The sequence below is a fragment of the Vespula pensylvanica genome, chromosome 20 (genome assembly GCF_014466175.1).
Source record: "Vespula pensylvanica isolate Volc-1 chromosome 20, ASM1446617v1, whole genome shotgun sequence".
NCBI classification, from domain to species: Eukaryota; Metazoa; Arthropoda; class Insecta; order Hymenoptera; family Vespidae; genus Vespula; species Vespula pensylvanica.
Window position 1 is genome coordinate 1,026,357 of NC_057704.1, and position 19,600 is coordinate 1,045,956.

The 19,600-nt window shown below is 29.7% G+C and overlaps 7 protein-coding genes across 16 annotated transcripts; 2 read left to right on the forward strand and 5 right to left on the reverse strand.

The window, feature by feature from the left end:
- Positions 1-708: 708 nt before the first annotated feature.
- Positions 709-5,810, reverse strand: LOC122636090 (uncharacterized protein PF11_0213-like). The gene is made up of 4 exons (XM_043826968.1): positions 5,099-5,810; positions 4,952-5,014; positions 4,096-4,258; positions 709-3,848 (listed from the first exon to the last, which is right to left on the reverse strand). The coding sequence occupies exons 1-4, from the start codon at positions 5,167-5,169 to the stop codon at positions 858-860; spliced, it is 3,288 nt and encodes a 1,095-aa protein (XP_043682903.1). The 5' UTR covers positions 5,170-5,810; the 3' UTR covers positions 709-857.
- A 77-nt stretch (positions 5,811-5,887) lies between these two features.
- LOC122636098 (peroxynitrite isomerase THAP4-like) lies at positions 5,888-6,882 on the reverse strand. Of its 2 annotated transcripts, none has more exons than XM_043827001.1 (3): positions 6,761-6,882; positions 6,211-6,621; positions 5,888-6,129 (listed from the first exon to the last, which is right to left on the reverse strand). In XM_043827001.1, exons 2-3 carry the CDS (start codon positions 6,595-6,597, stop codon positions 5,998-6,000), a joined length of 519 nt encoding a protein of 172 aa, XP_043682936.1. In that variant the 5' UTR covers positions 6,598-6,621; positions 6,761-6,882; the 3' UTR covers positions 5,888-5,997. The 2 variants fall into 2 exon arrangements, with proteins under 2 accessions (XP_043682936.1, XP_043682937.1); XM_043827002.1 differs by having other exon boundaries at positions 6,709-6,777.
- Positions 6,883-6,884: 2 nt separating this feature from the next.
- On the forward strand, positions 6,885-11,091 carry LOC122636093 (katanin p60 ATPase-containing subunit A-like 1). Of its 3 annotated transcripts, none has more exons than XM_043826989.1 (11): positions 6,885-6,960; positions 7,634-7,801; positions 7,881-8,016; positions 8,105-8,249; positions 8,323-8,413; positions 8,500-8,621; positions 8,755-8,934; positions 9,029-9,171; positions 9,252-9,364; positions 9,558-9,684; positions 9,814-11,091. In XM_043826989.1, the coding sequence occupies exons 1-11, from the start codon at positions 6,909-6,911 to the stop codon at positions 10,010-10,012; spliced, it is 1,476 nt and encodes a 491-aa protein (XP_043682924.1). In that variant the 5' UTR covers positions 6,885-6,908; the 3' UTR covers positions 10,013-11,091. The 3 variants fall into 3 exon arrangements, with proteins under 3 accessions (XP_043682924.1, XP_043682923.1, XP_043682922.1); XM_043826988.1 differs by having other exon boundaries at positions 6,937-6,960; positions 7,240-7,801; XM_043826987.1 differs by lacking the exon at positions 6,885-6,960 and adding an exon at positions 6,981-6,996 and having other exon boundaries at positions 7,240-7,801.
- LOC122636099 (RNA-binding motif protein, X-linked 2) lies at positions 10,378-11,447 on the reverse strand. The gene is made up of 4 exons (XM_043827003.1): positions 11,306-11,447; positions 11,093-11,245; positions 10,642-10,771; positions 10,378-10,561 (listed from the first exon to the last, which is right to left on the reverse strand). The coding sequence occupies exons 1-4, from the start codon at positions 11,317-11,319 to the stop codon at positions 10,439-10,441; spliced, it is 420 nt and encodes a 139-aa protein (XP_043682938.1). The 5' UTR covers positions 11,320-11,447; the 3' UTR covers positions 10,378-10,438.
- Positions 11,448-11,607: 160 nt separating this feature from the next.
- Positions 11,608-13,715, reverse strand: LOC122636094 (circumsporozoite protein-like). The gene is made up of 6 exons (XM_043826990.1): positions 13,665-13,715; positions 13,439-13,590; positions 12,722-13,311; positions 12,284-12,665; positions 12,040-12,154; positions 11,608-11,958 (listed from the first exon to the last, which is right to left on the reverse strand). The coding sequence occupies exons 2-6, from the start codon at positions 13,521-13,523 to the stop codon at positions 11,853-11,855; spliced, it is 1,278 nt and encodes a 425-aa protein (XP_043682925.1). The 5' UTR covers positions 13,524-13,590; positions 13,665-13,715; the 3' UTR covers positions 11,608-11,852.
- Positions 13,716-13,821: 106 nt separating this feature from the next.
- LOC122636053 lies at positions 13,822-18,477 on the reverse strand. 7 transcript variants are annotated; one of them, XR_006328852.1, is made up of 6 exons: positions 18,241-18,464; positions 18,014-18,132; positions 17,812-17,880; positions 17,570-17,696; positions 14,554-14,703; positions 13,822-14,459 (listed from the first exon to the last, which is right to left on the reverse strand). XR_006328852.1 is itself a non-coding variant. In XM_043826881.1 (5 exons), the coding sequence occupies exons 1-4, from the start codon at positions 18,248-18,250 to the stop codon at positions 14,199-14,201; spliced, it is 507 nt and encodes a 168-aa protein (XP_043682816.1). In that variant the 5' UTR covers positions 18,251-18,477; the 3' UTR covers positions 13,825-13,894; positions 14,186-14,198. The 7 variants fall into 7 exon arrangements, 3 of the variants coding, with proteins under 3 accessions (XP_043682815.1, XP_043682816.1, XP_043682817.1); XM_043826881.1 differs by lacking the exons at positions 17,570-17,696; positions 17,812-17,880 and having other exon boundaries at positions 13,825-13,894; positions 14,186-14,459; positions 14,587-14,703; positions 18,241-18,477; XR_006328853.1 differs by lacking the exons at positions 17,570-17,696; positions 17,812-17,880 and having other exon boundaries at positions 18,241-18,477.
- LOC122636052 lies at positions 15,238-17,285 on the forward strand. The gene is made up of 5 exons (XM_043826878.1): positions 15,238-15,499; positions 15,577-15,988; positions 16,045-16,311; positions 16,442-16,618; positions 16,744-17,285. Exons 2-5 carry the CDS (start codon positions 15,669-15,671, stop codon positions 17,246-17,248), a joined length of 1,269 nt encoding a protein of 422 aa, XP_043682813.1. The 5' UTR covers positions 15,238-15,499; positions 15,577-15,668; the 3' UTR covers positions 17,249-17,285.
- Positions 18,478-19,600: the final 1,123 nt, after the last annotated feature.

The window sequence follows — 19,600 nt, forward strand, 5'->3', positions numbered from 1 at the left end:
TATGCGAGCAGGACCGTATCGCGTCTCTTGAAAAACCCATTTTGATAATCTCTTTGTGTTTCCAAAATAAATAATAGATCATATAATTTTTATAAAATTATACTGTGAATATAATAATTATAGATTCGAAGATAATTCCAAAGAAATTCAACAAAAAGAGGTAAAAAGGCGTATTTACAAACTTATCATGCGAACGAATTTGCGTCGTATGTTATTTGATTTAAATACTTTTTAATAAGATTTATAATTTTATGACATTTTGTACTTATTCGTATATTAGTCGTGAAAAAAACATTATATCTGAATATAATTCGATGTCACATCAGAAATTATCGTTACAGCACTGTCTATGGTGAGACGCGTGCAGCACGGTTCGTGATTGGTCGCACGATACGTAACGCTGTGTTAACCACGACACCCAACTAGCGCAGACTCACGCCTGTCGACTCTGAAAATCCATATCAAGCGGGTATCACCTATATATTCCTCCTACACGCTAAATATCGGTGCTATTCCATGAAACTTAGCAAAAAATTGCGTTTCGTAAATATAATTTCACTAGAAATATCTGAAGAATATACATCATTTTTAAGCTAGTTACTTTATAACAAATAATAAAAATCATTATGTACAAAATCTTAAATCATTCAAAATTATTTACATAAAAATATGTATATTAAAGCACAATAATAATATAAAGCAATATACTATTTTAATGAAAATGAAATTTTATTTTTTATATTTAATCAATAATTATATACTGCTACTCATATATGAATGACATGATCTATTAAAATTAAATGATCTATATCTACAGAATTATCTTTAAAACTACTCGCGCTATTATTTAAACAAATTTATTGAAAATCAAAGTCACTTTCTGTATTTGAAATGTTTCTTTCGATTGTACTTTCTGTATCAGAATCCAGTAAAGAATTAATAATGTCTTTCTTTTTCTTTGATTGATTTGTTTGCTCTACAGGCATTGATTCTTGATCATGATCACTAATAATATTACTCTGATTTATTGATTCTTTTTCTATTTCATTATTTGCCAAATTGTCTGTCACATCCTCAGCATCTATATTATCAGCATTGTAATCAGTTTCTACATTAATAGCATTCTGATCAGTCTCTGTGTTAATAGCATTCTGATCAGTTTCTATATTGATAGCATTCTGATCAGTTTCTATGTTAATAACATTCTGATCAGTTTCTACAGTATTATACTGTTCCACTAAACATTCTTGATTTGTTTCGTTATCATTTACTTGATTAGTGTCATAATTTTCATCATATACATTAGATTTATTCCTATCCTCATGATATTCTTGATTTTCTTCTACATATTCTTGCTCGGAATCAGCAGGATATTGCTCATACGATTGTTCAAGATATTCGTGTTTCGTATTTATTGCATTTTGATCGGTGACAGCGTAGTCATCTTTAATATATCCTTCGTATTCTTGGTTGACGTTATCTTCATCTAACGCGTTTTGATCATAATCATATTGTTGATTTGGATCTATAAATTCTTGATTAACATCGGATCTATATGCAGTGTCTTGATCGAGTTCTTGAACGTTTTGTTCATCAGAAGCATAGTACTCGTCCGATGTGTCCGGTCGTGCTAATTGTTCTTGTTGAATATCATCAATGTTAACTATTTGACTGTTATCTTCAATATTCTTATCTTCCTGAATTACTTTTACTTCAGTGTCATCTACTTCATCTTCGTAACGTTGGTTCGAATATTCAGGATAATCACTTGTAAGTGGATTATTTTCAATTGGTTCTTCGTTTTTGTTGTTTTCACTGAAATCTTCAGTGTTCAAAGTTATCTCCAAGTTTTTATTCGTATCTTGCCGTTCAATTGTATCGATTTCTTCGACAATTGCGCTTTCATGGTCGCGAGATAGGTTCGCTGTTACTCCATTTTCTAGGATGATCGATGTTTCTGTAATCTGTTTTTCGTGTTTATCTTCGTTAACGATTATGGTTTTTTTATTCTTTTCATTTTCAATTAAATCTCTATCTATTTCATCCAGTTGTACTTCTAGAACTTGTTTTATCATATGTTTAACATCCCAAGGATTCAATGATTCAGCGTTAAAGAACTGTTGTGATATTTCTAATTCTTCTCCTATCTGCAAGACATGATCTTCCTTCTCGTGTTGCGTATGATTTTTTACTACAGCTTTGCTGTTGTCGACTTTTGTATCTGTACTATTTCGTAAGATCATTTCTTCATGCTCATTCGGATCTTGTATATTTTTAACTTTTACGTTATTCCAGTTCTCTTTCTCAAGGTCCTGAATATTTTTGTCCGACTGTTCTAATTCAAGATCATGCGATGTAACATCATTATTAATACTACCCTTTTCCAACCGAGTAGACGTTTCAAACGTTTTATCCGAAAGAACGTCGTATCTTGTCTCAGAATTAAGGTTCATACGTTTATCTTCTGTATTTTTATCATTTTTATGCTCAATCCCATTGATTTTCTTATCTTTATTGTCACAAGACAATTCCGTTTTATTAACAGAAGGCTTCTTAGACGCAAGGTCATCAGCCAAGGCAAGAACTTTTGCAACTTCCTGAGATACACGTTCATCTTTCACTTTATCTGTAGGATAATCCGTTCCATCGTCGGAAAGCGTGATATTAAGAAGATCACCACTCGTATTTTGCTCGTAATCATGTTCTTCTAAACTTTGTACATCTAATTCTCGATGAAGATTCCGAATCTTATTGATATATCTATCTAACTCGTTCTCCAATTTTCTCGTTGTCCTAGTCTCTTCATCCAAATCAGTATTTCTCCTTGGAACGTTTGATAATCCATGCATTGCTCTCCCCGTGATCATACTGCTTGTTAAGTTCGGAACATTACGGTAAAGCGAATTATCTCGTGGGAAAAAATGTGTGGGCATTTCTCTAGATTTTAAATCGTTATATGAATGTCCTGTTGGCCTATAGTTCGAGAAATAATCGATTTGTCCCTGAGATCTTGGAGACATTTCTACCATTATTCTACGTGGGGAATCAGTTTTTGTAATCTTTGTTGGCACCGATCCCAAAGTAGAAAATGATGTTACGTCTCTGAAGTTCGGCCGTGGGACATTTTTGTATAAATCCGTATCACGATATAAAGTGTGTTGTGCAATCGGTATATCAGATTGACATTGAGTGGATGTCGACGCTATTTGACTTTGTGGAATGTTTAGTGAATTACGTTGTAGCATATTTTCGCTAATTAAAGCTTCGTTCGTAGCAAGGTATGTAGCATTTTGGATTGGCTCCATATGGCTTGTTGATAATTTATTATACTGTGAAAGAAATGGTCGATTCAAGGCTACATTCTCTAAAATCGATGTAGGCAAATACTGATCACCAAGATTTCGATTATTTTCAAGATTCGACGATGACACAAATTTGTTATTGTCTTTTTGTGATTGATGAATCTCTGGTAATGACATTTGTGACAACTGTAAACGTTGATTTTTTACATCTTGTGGTAAATTAGAATTTCCTTCGTATTTAGACTCTTTTCGAGAAACATTTATCTTGTTAGATAAAGGAATAGGCGACGAAATGATTCTCGTTCGCGGTAGATTTTGTATATGCAATAATTGCTCGGTCTTCGATGGATTATCTGTTAATCTTTTATTAAATTGAACCGTAGAAAAAGGAATATTTTGATTTGCGTGATGACTAAATTGCACAACAGACGAATTTTTCTTAGAATATCCTTCGTCGATTTGACTTGTGACACCGCTGTCACCAGCAGTACTAGCTGGATTTGGACGATTCGCATAAACGCGCAATAAATAAGTTTCGTATTGTTTCTGTAAAACAAGAAAATAAATTAATTAGTATCAAATATTATTGACGAAATGTAAATAAAAAAGGTAATGTAAAAAGTAATATGACATCATGGTTTGTTCAATACGATCGATAGACAATGTTAATATATCAAATTAACAACATCATCATGTTACAAAGAAGTTTTATGCTTTCTGTGCACGCGAAGTTGATGCATGCATTATTTAAATGAACGAAAAATATTGAAAGAACATAGGAACCAAAGCTTACTCTGAGAATATTAAGTTTATCTGTTTTTGCGGTCATTAACGACAGACTATTGTCGACCCTATCTAAAGCACCAAGAAGTTTGTGGTTTCTTTCATCCCTTATTCGTTGTTCTTCTAAATATTCTATATATTTCATTCGCAATCTGCTTATACAAGTATCGTGTCTGCAAAGGTAGAATAACGTGAAATTATTTTTTATATAAATTATAAATAAAATAAAAACGAATCATTAAATTTGTAAACAATGAAAAAGAAAAAAGAAGGATTTCGGAACAGAAAGAATTTTAACCAAGCATGAGTGTAGTCGTTGAAGTAATTTATTCTGACAATTGGAATCTAAAAGAAACATTTCGTGACATTTAAGGGAAGGTCAAGCCTTCGGTCTTGCACGCGATGATATAGCTACAGGACGTCTTAAAGGATGATACGCGCAATAGAATATCGAGCTTAGCAAGAATACAGTTACATTGAGTTTTACGATCGATGAAATTTCTCAATGTTAACAACCCATAGACGCACATATACACACGCACGCGAGCGTGTGTCTGTAAACAAAATAATATTATTAATAACATATTTTCTCTTTGATTTCGATATCTATTATCTACATTATTAAAGTTAACAGAACAGGTTAATGATAAATACTTGATTTTATTTGAAAATTTTGTTATATTAATATTATTTTAATATTGTTATAACCTCTAAACCTAGCTTCCGATAAATATTTCTATGTGGCTTGATAATCGTCTTAAACATTGATTTGATGAATAACATATTTAAAACAATTGAATAATAAAATTTATAAATTAACATTTACAAAATTGTTGTAAAAATAAAAGAAATCGTTTTGCAATTACCTGTTACGAGATTCCTGTACTAACAAATTAAAACGTTCTTCCAATCGTATCCTTTCCTCTTCGCTACAACAATTGTAAAGTAATTCATATAATAACTGATTCTTTGAACAATGTTTGAAATATATCGAAATATATAAGCACACTTACCTTTTACGCAATTTACCCTGCAATTCGAGCATTTTTTTGTAATAATCGTGAGCATCATATAACGATGTCATACTGTATAATTTAAATCAATTACAAATTCTTCAACTTATCGATCACATCGATATTCGATATCGAATATGGTCACGTGATCGAAAAAAATTCCGCGCGTTAAATCTTCTCCATTTGGAAACGGGAACTGATACGTAAATTTTATAAGATCGGTTGTGTCAGACAAAATAGGTTACATTTACACTTGATGAAATTTTCAAATTACCAAAATACATTCGAGATTAATAACGGAATAATTTCTTCAAGAGCACGAACGACCCTTCGTCATACGAACACAACGAGGAACTGTCGCGTTTTATGAAGCGCCGCACAGAAAGAGGGGTGTTTCGATAGGCAAGCACGCAGGTGTTGTTGGATACGTTACATACTTCCATAACAAGCAGGTAAATATAACGATATTTCTATAATTAACTTATTGCCCAACTTTTACTATCACATTAAACTTAGAGTTAAGTTAAAAGCTATATACGTAATAAATAGTATACATTATATTATATTATATTATATCTTTATTGTAATGTTAATAATAATAAGTAATATATAAGTAATCTTATGTATTGGGTGAATCTAAAAAAAAATATTTAAAGAATTCATATTCATATTTTATTTTTCAAAACTTCAAATTTTCCAATAAACATGGTTTGCAATTCTTTTGTTTTTCAAATACAAATGCTTTTAGTTATAATATTGTTTTATAGGAAACATCTAAAATAACCTCCATTAGATAAACTAATATATTTTATCATAATTGTTCTATGTAGTTTTAAAAGTTTCAATATTAATTATACTTACCATTATTTATTTATAAAATTTAGAATAATACATTATTTTTATTCATCTGATTCTTTTGCAATTTTGGTATATGTTATACATAAGTGTTCTGTTAACTCTGGTACGGTCGAGGTAGCCATATAAAATATATGCTTAAGTGAATTTCCATTAATTTCGAATTTTCTACATGTCTACAAAAAAGATAAGGATAAGTAACATTAGCTTTGTAGAAGAAACAAAGTGAAAATAATTATAAAAAAATATAATCATACCTCGATTACATTAGATAATTTTATTCCTTCACATGGTCTTGTAATTCCAGTGCTTTTTAAATTAATAATATTATCTGTGATTGTACCTTCCTCAATTGTGGTCAATCCAAAATTATGTGCCAAAAGTAAAGATACTTTGTTTGTTCCTGGTATAACTTTCATGAAACCAACTTCACGATGCAATGGTTTCTTTGATACAGAATCCCAACTCTGTGCAACGTAGTTGAACATTGGCTGACCAATGGATGTAAAAGTTATTTCTTCACAATAGGTAAATGGTTTTATTGTTGGAAATGTACCTAATCCATAATTATTTTTGTCTGTACTCCATTTACCTTCTAAGGAAGCTATTTGTTTCAAAGCATCATGCATTCCTAATCGATTCATATTTATGTTAGTAATATATCAAATCTGTAAGAAAAGATATAAACGATACATTACGAAGAAACGAATAAAAAAACGAATGAAAAATATGTGTGTAAAAGATGTAATCCTAACCTCCTGATTATATAAATTTATTAGAGATTATAATTGTTATTATAACACTTATTTATAATCTAGTAATATTACTGTATATGTTTTTTATGTTATAACAATTATTTTATTATGTTTTTTGACTAGAATTTATAATAATAAACGTTTATCGAATATCAAAGTACACACTATTTTCTAAAAGCCCGCTTGTAACTAGTCACAATATGGCCTCCGCATTCATTTTCCACGCTTTTATTTTAGGAATCTTTATCCACTGTACTTTCGTTTATACGTTTTGCCGTTGTTTGTTCAGTATATGACATTTATAATTCATTTAATTTCTTAGCATAGTTTTTATTATTAAATCTTCAGTGTATTATAACATAACCATCTAAATTTTTTTGTACAAAATAGTTTCATAAATCCCTTGAATATATATAATAATTATTAATTTAATATTTCACAATTTTTAAACTAATTTGTAATATATTATATTATAACAATATAAAAAAGAAAAAGGTGATATTGATAGTTGATGTTTTTCTTATATTTTAGTATGAAGTCAACATTATTACATGTCAAATTGACATATGAGAGTGTAATATGTTTACAAAAACAATAAGCATTACTCATTCACCAAATTTGGCTGGTAATAAAATAAAATAGAAGAACTATTACGCTCTTATAAAATGGAGAAACGTGCGCGCCTTAATTCTATATGCAAGTGTTTTTTCTAAAATGTTAATTTTGAATTAGCATTAACTACAATATAAAGGATATTTTATTTACATTATCATCATCCTACATTTTTGTATAATTGTACCTGGAGTATATTAAGAACAATATAAAAATATGGCAGTATCAATCAGTGAAATTTGTGAAAATACAAAACTTGCACGCGAAATGGCATTGACAGGAAATTATGATACATCTGGTGTTTATTATCAAGGTGTGGTTCAACAAATTCATAGACTGCTTGCAAGTATAGCAGATGCAACAAGAAAGGCAAAATGGCAATTAGTACAACATCAAATTGTTCAAGAATTTGAAAAAGTCAAAGCTACATCCAATACTTTACAGCTTTTTAAAGTTGACACACACGGTGACAGGGTAATAGGTAATGTAGTTAAAAATTAATGTATTTTAATTTTATAGATATATATATACACATATATATAAAAATATAATACATATAGGTACATCATGTTTGTCATTTGAAGAACCAACTAGAGATCCAACATCATGGCCTTATAATAATACAGATATTTCATGGAATCAAACACCAGCTCGAGACCCTGATGTTTGGCCACCTTTAAGTGCTGCAGAACAAAAGTAACAATAATTTTATGCTTTTCATTATTATTTTATATCATAAAGCAATGTTTTTGAAAAGATATTAAGATAATTAATATAATTTTAGAAATATTAGACAACAAAAAGGACAGCAAAAACAACAAAATCGTACAAATTTAAGAAGATCTATTCCCACAGGGAAAAAACCAGAAAATAAAACAGTCAACAAGAAAGATGATAGAAGAACATCTAAAAGAGATGATACTAACAAGGTATTTTAATCATAATAGGATATTATATCTTCATGATTATAATTATTTATTTTATTAAATTATATTTATATAGGAAAGATCAGAAACAGAAAAAGTAGATGTAGAAACAGAAGAACGTAAATTTGAACCATCTGGAAATGATAGAGATCTTGTTGATTTATTGGGTAAGTTAATGTATTATCAAAGGATCATAATATATACATATATATATTATTACAATAAATTAGAATATTTATATACACTTTTGTAGAAAGAGATATAGTTCAAAAAAATCCAAATATTCATTGGGATGACATAGCAGATTTACACGAAGCAAAAAGATTATTAGAGGAAGCTGTTGTCCTTCCAATGTGGATGCCAGATTTTTTTAAGGTATATTTATTTATAGGTAACTATGTCATTAGTTATCTGTTAATAATTATATTTACATGGTAACAGGATTATTATTTATCTATTCATCAAACAAAAAAAAAAACAAAAGTATTTCTACCTTTTATTTTATTAGGGAATACGGCGACCATGGAAAGGTGTACTTATGGTAGGGCCACCAGGGACAGGCAAGACCATGCTTGCGAAAGCAGTAGCTACAGAATGTGGAACAACATTTTTTAATGTTTCATCTTCTACACTTACATCAAAATATAGAGGAGAATCAGAAAAACTTGTACGATTACTCTTTGAAATGGTAATAATGTTTACTAATAATAAAAATATGAATGATAATTTTTATTTACAATAAATTGTACATGATTATTAAAATCTTTTATATTTTATATCAGGCTAGATTTTACGCACCAAGTACAATTTTCATTGATGAAATTGATTCCTTATGCTCTAGAAGAGGATCAGAATCAGAGCATGAAGCCTCACGAAGAGTAAAATCTGAACTGCTCGTTCAGATGGATGGAATAAGCTCCAATAAGTAAGAATTATAATAATTTTGTGGTAATTAAATTAAATTAAATTGGTTTCTGTCAATCAAAAATTTATTATATTCTTCAGTGAAGATCCTAGTAAAGTAGTAATGGTATTAGCAGCTACTAATTTTCCATGGGATATAGATGAAGCACTTAGAAGGAGACTAGAAAAGCGTATATACATTCCTTTACCGAACCGTAAGCTTTATGATTTTTTTTTGTGTAATTTAATTTTTCGTATTTGCATATTGCATAAAAATTTTCATATTTATAAATATGAATATACGATCCTATAGATGTTATATAAGCTATAACTGTTTGTTGTAGAAATCATAAAGTAAACCAATATAGTATATTTATTAACTCTCAATAAAGGATATTTATCTTACAGATGAAGGTAGAGAAGCTTTGTTGAGAATCAATCTTCGTGAAGTTAAAGTAGATTTATCTGTAAATCTTGCAGATATTGCAAAAAAACTTGAAGGTTATTCAGGGGCAGATATTACAAACGTGTGTAGGTATGTAAAATTTAATATGGATTTATTTTATTTATATTTTTTAACCACGTACGATATCTTCAATATTAGAATTAAATGTATTAGAAAATAAATATGTACATGCATATGTGTATGACGTTTTACATTTAGAGATGCTTCTATGATGTCAATGAGAAAAAAAATAGCAGGTTTAAAACCAGATCAAATACGACAATTACCAAAAGAAGAGCTAGATTTGCCTGTATCTGCTACAGATTTTGATGAGGCTGTAGAGAGATGTAATAAGAGTGTATCACAAGAAGATTTGGAGAAATATGAAAGATGGATGAGTGAATTTGGTTCATCTTGATAACATTCTTAGCAAAAAAATATTTCTCATTTTAATGTAGATGACACTTATCAATTGATATCTTAAGATATATTCCAGATTACTTTTCTATTTAAACAAACAAACAAACACACACACACACACACACACACATGCATATATGTATATTAAAAAAATTGTAGAGACCATATGAGAACTTGAAATGCTCAAATAACTAATAATTTTAATATATAGGAGCTTGAAAAAATATAAATAAAAATCATATATGTATATAATTAAATTTTAAGCACAAACATCAAGTACATCATCTTGTGAGTCGTATTATATTCTATTTTCCAACAAAATATGAAATATGAATAGGAGAGTGTTTCAACTTATGCACCCAATACATTTATATTAATACAAATATATTCATTTTTTATATATATTCATAACAAACTTAAATTTTTAATATTTTTTGGGGGCACAACCTTCATTTCTCAGTCTTTTAGTTTCATCATCAATATTTTTTGTTTCTTTTGGAGCTTTATAATTGGCTACATGGTCAACCCGTATTGTTCTACCTAAAATCTACACAATAACAGAATTAAAATTAAGCTTATTTGCTAGAAAATTAAATTTCGTAAAGCACTTATATTTTATTCACATACCTTAATACCGTTAAAATTATCAACTGCTAGAACAGTACTCCTTTGATCTTCATAACATAAAAAACCATAGCCCTTTTGTTTGCCAGTGTCCTTATCACGTACTAAATTTATATTTACGATTTCACCATATCTGCAATATACCTAAATAATAAATACCTCTCACATATGTACATGCCATGTCAATAAATACACTAATTGAAAAATCTAATTTAAATCTAACATAAATCTAATAGTATATATAAATATATTACATGATTTTGTATCTAAATAATTTTAATTAAACAAAACATATCCTTGTGAATATTAATATATAATAATATTAAATATTAAAAACTCTATCTTAAATGTCAGTTACCTAAATGATATCATTAGATAAAGAGTATTTTTATTATTAAAAATGGAATACTTTTATGTACATACATATTTAATAAAAATATTATTTTAAACTTACTGAGAGAATACTGCAATAACATCACCTTCAGTCAAATCATAAGGTAATCCGCCAATAAATATCCAAGCACTATCTTTATATTGGTCATGCCAAGATGTTTTTTTGTTACCAATTAAATCTTGTTCAGCAAGTTTTGTTATATTTTTTACATTCCTACGAGTATAATATAACTTATATTCAGGTATATGATGCACAAAAAAATACAATACTTACGTTAAAGGATTCATATTGATTTAATCTAAAATTATTAGAAATTTACAAATGTTTACATTTATTTATTAAATAATGATAAATCTTAAATTACACATTTATATGTAGTAATTTAAAAATTTATTCTTCAATAATTTATTTTTAATTTATTTTATTCCTTCTTTAATATATTTCTCTTAAATAATAACAGTACCGCTGGAAACGATATATTTAATATTTGATCATAAATTTAATCAAATTTGTAAAATAAATTTTTAGATATGAGTCTGTCTTTGTGCGATAATGTTTATTAAAATATTTAATAAGTTATTGTTAATTTTAAGTAATTTTGTTTTGTATACAAATTATATTTATTGAGATTTATTCACGCACAGCTGAGGCGAGTGATAGAGATACATTCCGTTTCATGCATTAGGCGCTCCAGTCTCATATTGACGTATACGTACGGTGACGTATTTGGCGCGAAATATGAGATACTTCGAAAGAGATGAAGTCAAAACAAAGGTAACATACTGGTTCCATTTCAAATGTACTTAAATTTTAATAACGATTACATGTTATTTTCCTTATCAGTATCTTCCAATTTGTTTAAACGTTTTATCAAATCATTTGTTATATATGCTTTAAATGATTGTTTATCAATGTCCTTCATAATACTGAAAACAAGCATTTTTTAAGGTTTAACATGATAGTAATATAAAAATAGTTATAATATTTTAAATAACTACAATTCATACTTCTCTAAATTATAAATTTTATCAACTTGTTCTTTTAATGTTTCCATATATTTCTTCCTTACATTATTAAAAAAATTTATTAGCTGTTTCTTATTCATAGTTGCAAGAGATTCTTCTGCGAATAATATTTTAATTATAATTTACAGATATTACTTTTTGTTTATTTTAGATTATTTTATCAAACTATACAGTTAAGTACTGAATGAATATTTTATATTATAATGTAAAATGTAAGTTATTATACCTGGTAAATTAAATTCTTCCATAAACCTCTTAAGTGATCCCAAAGAGATACGAGTTTCTACCGATATATTATATTTATCATTCATTTGTTCAATGCAAGGAAGTGGACCTCTTAATAGCATTTCAGTATATATTAAACTTGTTATTTTAGATTCATCTTCATTCAATAGTGTTTCTTTTTCACATGATGTTCCACACAATCGAAAGTCTATGTTTGGATTTCCAATTGGATCCCCAATTGGATTCCTGTTTGGATCCCCAATTGAATTCCCAATTGGATTCTCAATTGGATTCCCGTTTGGATTCCCGTTTGGATTCCCGTTTGGATTCCCGTTTGGATTCCCGTTTGGATTGGATTCCGTGGATTTAATGAAGTATTTATCCTAAAAATGTAATTTATTAATAAATAAGAATACAGCTACATTTATTAATTACCAACCACATTCTCATTAGAGATATTTTTATTGTCATCGAATGATTTAATGTTCTCTGAAATAACTATTAATTCTTCCGTTTTATCTACATGTGTTTCTTCTTTTGTTTCACCATCACGTATTTCTTTCTGGTTATTATCTATTTCTTCCGAGTTATTATGTATTTCTTCCGGATTATTACGTATTTCTTCCGGGTTATTATGTTTTTCTTCCGGCCCATCTTTTATTTCTTCCGGGTTATCATGTATTTCTCCGAGATTATCATGTTTTTTTCCGAAGTTATCATGTATTTCTCCCGGGTTATCATGTATTTTTCCCGGGTTGTCACGTATTTCTTCCGAGTTATCATGTACAATTTCTTGTGGTAATATATCATTTTCTTTTTCTAATATTAAGTCCTGTTCATTTAAGACTAACTGTTTATCTTTTTGTTTATTTTCGTTCGTAGATTTTAAAAGAATTCCCAATTTGACATATTGCTTAATGAGATTGTCTTGAACTGTTTGAATACACAGATTAACATCATCTGTGTATGAGCCATCATTATTTTTCAATTCTTGCAAAAATTTTAAACACCAGTGTAATTGAGGAATATCTGATAAAATTAATGTATTATTTTAAGTTAAATTAATTGAATTATAGTAAGAGCAAAATAAATAATTATATGTTAGATATGTAATATATATTTTATATATTATATATAAAATATGTATTATGTATACTTGGAAACTTTTTTTGTTGTTTAGAAAAAAGTAACCATATTACGCCAAAAACATGATCTTGGTAATATCGATCATCGAATACCATTGGAGATATCTTAAAGAAGTACAAGACAGGTTCAAAATCGAAGAGAGTAAAGCTTTTTTCTAGTTCTCTGTTAAATAAAATTACGTCTTGTAAATAGATAAATTAATATTTATATTTGTTATCTATCAGGATATTTCTTACGATTTCTTATCGACGTCTTCTTTTGTCTCTTTTATATCGTCAACATTGATTATATCTTTTTTAACTGATTCTTTTTCCGCTTCGATAATTTCTAATTCTTCATCAATTTTCGGTTGAAGATGATTGATAAGGCTTTCCGATTCAGCTTGATCTTTCTCCTGAGGGGTGATAGAAATTTCTGCGTCTGTAGCGTCATTTTGCTCGTCCATTTTAATTTTTTCCAATGTATACTAAAATTTATCCTTTTGACAATTTTTAAATTAATTTAACCTTAAAATGTTTATATATTCATAATAATATTATAACATTTTTGTGTATAATGTTTCAATTATTTTTCTTATTAGTCATATTCATCTATTAAAGAGATCGCGCACAAATCACATAGTTTAAACAATACAAAGTCGAACTATATGAAATGTTTAAAACTAAAAATTATTATTTATTTACTAATATTATCTATTATCTATAGTAAAACTAATAAAACTGATAAGATTTATTGAGGATATAATGAGATTAATAACATTCATGAATGCATCAGTTAATAAGTTCGCTTATAAGGATATCATCTTCGTTTAGTTCTATGTTATTTTTTACTTCCGTATGTTCAATCAAGTTAGCTTTTTTAAGATCTTCCAAAATTTGTAAAATCCTGGCAATATTATGCGGATAATCATCTTCCCCTTTTAAATTTTGGAAATATGTTTTCGTCCATTTCACATGCTCGGGTCTAATGTCGTTATAAGAACGATTGGCAATCATCATCACTGTACTAATAACTATGCCGCACATACGTATCTGAAATGTATGATTTAAAAATTATAATATTTCTTAATATTGAGATTAATTTTTGAATTATAATTAATATTGACGATACATAATATTAACGTACATATTAAGAGTGTAAATATGTTATACAGATTACCCTATCGTATTTTTCCTGATCCTTTGTCAATGGGCAGAGGTTACAACACTTTATATTGTTTTGCAGAACGTCATCAATATGAGTATTATTGCTGTTTATTAATTTTGGTTGATAGCTCTAAAAATATATATATATATCATTTAGAAATATATTAACAATATTTGTCATTTATGAAATTACGTTCAACGAAGATGTTGCATCTTCGGTAATGAAACTATTACTATCTTGACTATCTATTTCTGATTGCTTTAATTCGTGGAAATAGCCTCCAGGACGTGGTACAATATAAGCTAGCTCTAAATGCTTCTTTTTAAAAGAATCTGAAGTACGTTCGATTTTATTGTTGTTTAAGGCCATATTAAAAGTATTCGTCATTATATCATAATTATTCAGTTTTTCTTCCGACATTTTTATATGCATTTATTATCCTTGTCCGTACTTATTATCCTCATTGTTAACATCATAGTATGTGTCTTTAATTTAGCGATTTGAGATAGAAAGCAACATCTTCAATTGAAGATTTAAGATAGTACATATGTCAGAAACATGCGTTTCGTAAATTTTCATTGAAAAATTTTGTTTATTTTGAAGAAAGGATGAATGCCATTTAAAACAAAAGATATTTCATCAATATGGCATATTCCGTCAAAGGAACCGAATCTTCTACTTGTCAAATTTAACACACACTTTTTAGGCCCCACAAATATCAAAATTCTCGTAATCGGTGGTCGGTATAAAGTATATATATATATAAATAAAAAAATAAATACCTTGATTATTTTCCATGCGAAATATCTCAGATATGGCTTATTAGTAATTTAAGACATGAGAAATTACAAGGTTAATTTTCATCATCGCCAAGAAAAATTATTAACGATAATTCTGAGAAAAGAGAAAGATCTTATTTAACTGGGTAATATACTTAGTTACGAATTTTTTTTCGACAGAAACATGTACGATTTATCGTTGATTTTTTTATAAATCTTTAAGGATAACCCATTTGCGAGATCGAAAGTACCAAATGAAAAAAAGGCTTGGATTTTTTATGTTCGTATTTTGAATGAGAATGTTCTAAAGTGACAATGGCCACCCGTAGACCAGGTCTTACCAAAACCCAAGCTTTACGCCAAGCAAGATCTTCGGCACTTGTCAAGCAATATGCGGAAAGGAAAGAAACTATCGAGCAACCTCCGCCAGAACCACCGAAGAGACGAAGGATAGCACCGACACATGAGCCGAAGAAAGTTGACTTCTCTAAACCGGGTTTAACAAAAGCTATGTTAGCCCGAAAAAAACATGCGGAGGAAATGAAGAAAGAGTATGCACGTAAAAAGGAAGAGGAAACCGCAGCTATAGGCCGTCGGCCGAGACGAACGCCAGCACCGATCGGTGGCGATGTTAGGTTTGTAATCACGATCTTTCATCGTGTCGCGCGATATTACTTTTGCTTTTAATCAGGATGGGTCGAGAAAAGATGCCCAGAAGAGATGCTGCTGAGCGACGAAAAGCACCTCCTAAAGCATTACCGCCCATACCAGAGAAAACTCGTGAGCTTGCAAAGACTATCAGAGCCGATGTCGTTCGTGCCGAACCGATAGGTAAAGGACCGATCGATAGTGTCGTCATACCAGCGGGATCGATTAAAGATAATCGTACTACGATCGTCAGTATTCCTCAACCACCAGAAGTATCTAGAGTAACCGATCGTTCGATGCAAGTAATCAGGTACATTCTTCAAAATCGATTTGTACTTGTTACTCGAATTTTAATCCGAATTATAATAAGTTAACATGTAGCTGTACACACGAATTGTGCACACGAACTTTAATATCCAATTAAATTACGTTATCATTAGCGAAACCTTGGATGAGCAGGATGCTGCCGAAGCTGTAGCCGTACAATCGAAGCTGGATGATTTACAGCAAGCAAGGAGAGATTTTGTAATGACTGTAGCGAATATCAGTGGAAAAGTAGCCGCGATCGATCAAGTGCCCCCTATAGAAGCCGAAACACCCCCTAGATATCTGCAAAGGTCCAAAAGCTAATAACTTTGTTCTTATTTCAATTGGCAATTGGCAAATGCTTTCTATACGCGTATATTTTGATTATTAACCAATTCTAATTGCATGCGATAAAAGAATTTTAATATTTTCGTAGAGTACACGATATAGATGATCCATACCTGCGTATAGAATATACCAAAGATCATCCGATCGTAGAAGCAGCCCGTGAATTTATGCAGAAAAGCCTTAGAGCTATGAAAGAAAGTGAAGCAGCAAAAAGATGGGATGACGAGATTAGGAAAATCACTCAGGCCGCAACAGAAATAGCTTTGGAACTAGACGATGAACCTCCTCTCTATGAAGAAAAGCTTATAGAATTTGATGAGGATGAAGAATACCACACGCCACCTACTCCACCGGGTTATCGCGGTAGACAAATAATTGATGTATCACCTTCAGCTCGTCGAAGGGATATTTATGAATATGGAACCTTTGATCCGGAAGAATTGGAAAGATTCTTCGATATCGAACGTTATCCACCTTTCCGCATTCCACCATTAGGTCGAGAAACTCTTCATCCCGATCTTTGGGAAATAGACGATCCGTGGTTTATACCACCTCCAGAACCTGACCAGCCGGATTTGATTCAATTTGATTAGCGATTAGCTAATGATAATAATGAACCAAAAAATCATTTCCGTAATCGACAGAAATTTCACTTTTTGTCTTTCGATCGTTGCATTCTCGTAACAATATAACTCAACTAGTCCGCCTACTACTGTATATTTTATTGTTGGTATTACACTAAATCATTCAGCATATTTATGTCTTAATTGTAAGTCGAAATAAATTGAACGATAATATAATTTTAAAAGATGCAAATTTATATTGTTAAACGATAGCTCTTCACGTTCATATGCTTAATGCAAAATTGCAGATTTTTTCTATTTCGTTTTTTTTTTTTTGCGCGTGTTACTCACAAACATCACTTTAAGATTCTGTTATGTATCGGTTTTGATGTTTTAAATTCTCTTTGATTTTATCCCGTAAGGTTTCAGTTAGTCCCCGCGGTTTTTTTATCATAGGTGACAGTCGTTCTTTTACAATCTGCAATAAATTTTATGCAGTTAGTAAGTGGGAATATAATATTTTAATAATATTCTAAACGCCTGTGTGCGAGTGAGTCCTTTAAAAGAAAATATAATCACAATTTTTAACGTACTTGTATTTGTCTTGCCGATATAGCAGGTACCTGCTCTTTAACTACAGGCGGTTTAGAAAGCCACCAGACCTATCGAAAATATCTAAGTAAATCGACGAAATGATAATTACGTATATCGAAGATATCAGATCTTCGTAATAATATAAAAATTAATCGAATTAATAAGTCCAGTAATTTATATTTTAAGTTGCCAATCATTTACCTGCTCTATTAAATTATTTTTATCTTCGTCGCAATCCGCTTCATTTCCATCGACAAATAATATATCCTTAAGACATTCTTCTTCCTGAAGCTCAAACTCTCTCATACACCTATTACTTACTTTGTTCATATATATCGATGATCGAATAAAAGTTTTATTAGTATTTTGTCATAGAAATATGTCTCGTATTAATTTATTTTTTATTTTATTTATCGTCAATCACTTACCTTCCGTCATTCTACTTTTAATAACCTCGTTCAAAAAATAATTCGTTATTCATATTTCCTTTGTGATTAATTTAATACTTTTATGACGACGTAATTTAAATTATTGACAAAATTAGTGAGCTAATGTAGACTTTTAAAACATTAAATTGGTTAATAGTGATTAAAATATATGATAAATGTTAACTTTTGCCTGAAATTTACTAAATATAAAATTCGAGATATATCGATCTTAATATATCGAAGGATTGGTAATACGTGAGAAGCAATGGCTGCACATTTGAATCTTACCGCGTTAAGACTATTCATTACCCCTAATTTTGTAATGAATTATGCCAAAAATGAGTACAAGCGTAATTCTATATCGATTTTCATAAAAGATGTCTCATCTTCAACATAAAGATTTTAGCGAGCATATGAGTTTTTGTATTTTAGAAAACGCTTTATTTTTTTTTTAGAAAAACCATTTCAAAAAACGATGTAACTTCGTGAATAATGTATGCAAAAAAATCACTTAACCTTCATTTTTAAAATAAGTGTTGGTATTTGACATTTATCGTGGAAAAAAGTCTCGTAAAGTGGCGCCACTTAAAATTTATGATAAAAAAGAAAAAGTTCGAACTTCTCACAACTGATTTTCATATAAACGCTTTAATGGTGTGTACTTTACTTTCATGAAATAAACGATACTTTGCTTATTATGAGCGAAAATCGATGTTCAAATTTTTTAATTCGTTTAAAATACAAGAAAATTTATTTTATGGTGCTCCCACACTAGGAAGCTAAAATAGTGAACATGCTAAAAATAATCTACGCAGTACTTACAGTATGCATATTCAGCAAGTAATAGTTAAGGTAAGATCATAATTTTATCACTCATCCTTCCAATATTCTATACGATTTGTTTTGTTGTAGAATTAAATGGTGTAGTGGGGACACGCACTCGTGACGTTCATTAATTGATCTTAGACTCAAATGCGAAGTGGGGATACTCGGTTTCGAGACACGACAACAAAGTCGGGTCTTTCTCCGACTATTACTGTTATTAGTTCAGTCGTGTTTTGGACTTCGACGAGGAGGCTTAGAAATTTTCGCGGATGCCATTCGCGCGAGTATTAACGAAAATTTACGCAAGTACAATGTTGTATCATTCATATTTTCGAAATTCTATACAATTTTTTTTGCATTAGATTTGGAGTATGGTCATTTTGTGGAGTTTGGCGATCTATCTCCACGAGTGGACTCAGAAATTTTCACGGATGCCATTCGTGTAAGTATCAACGAAGAGTTAATTCAAATATATAACAATTTATTTGATTTTAGACTTAAATGCGATGTGGGGGTAATCTCCCACCCGTGACGA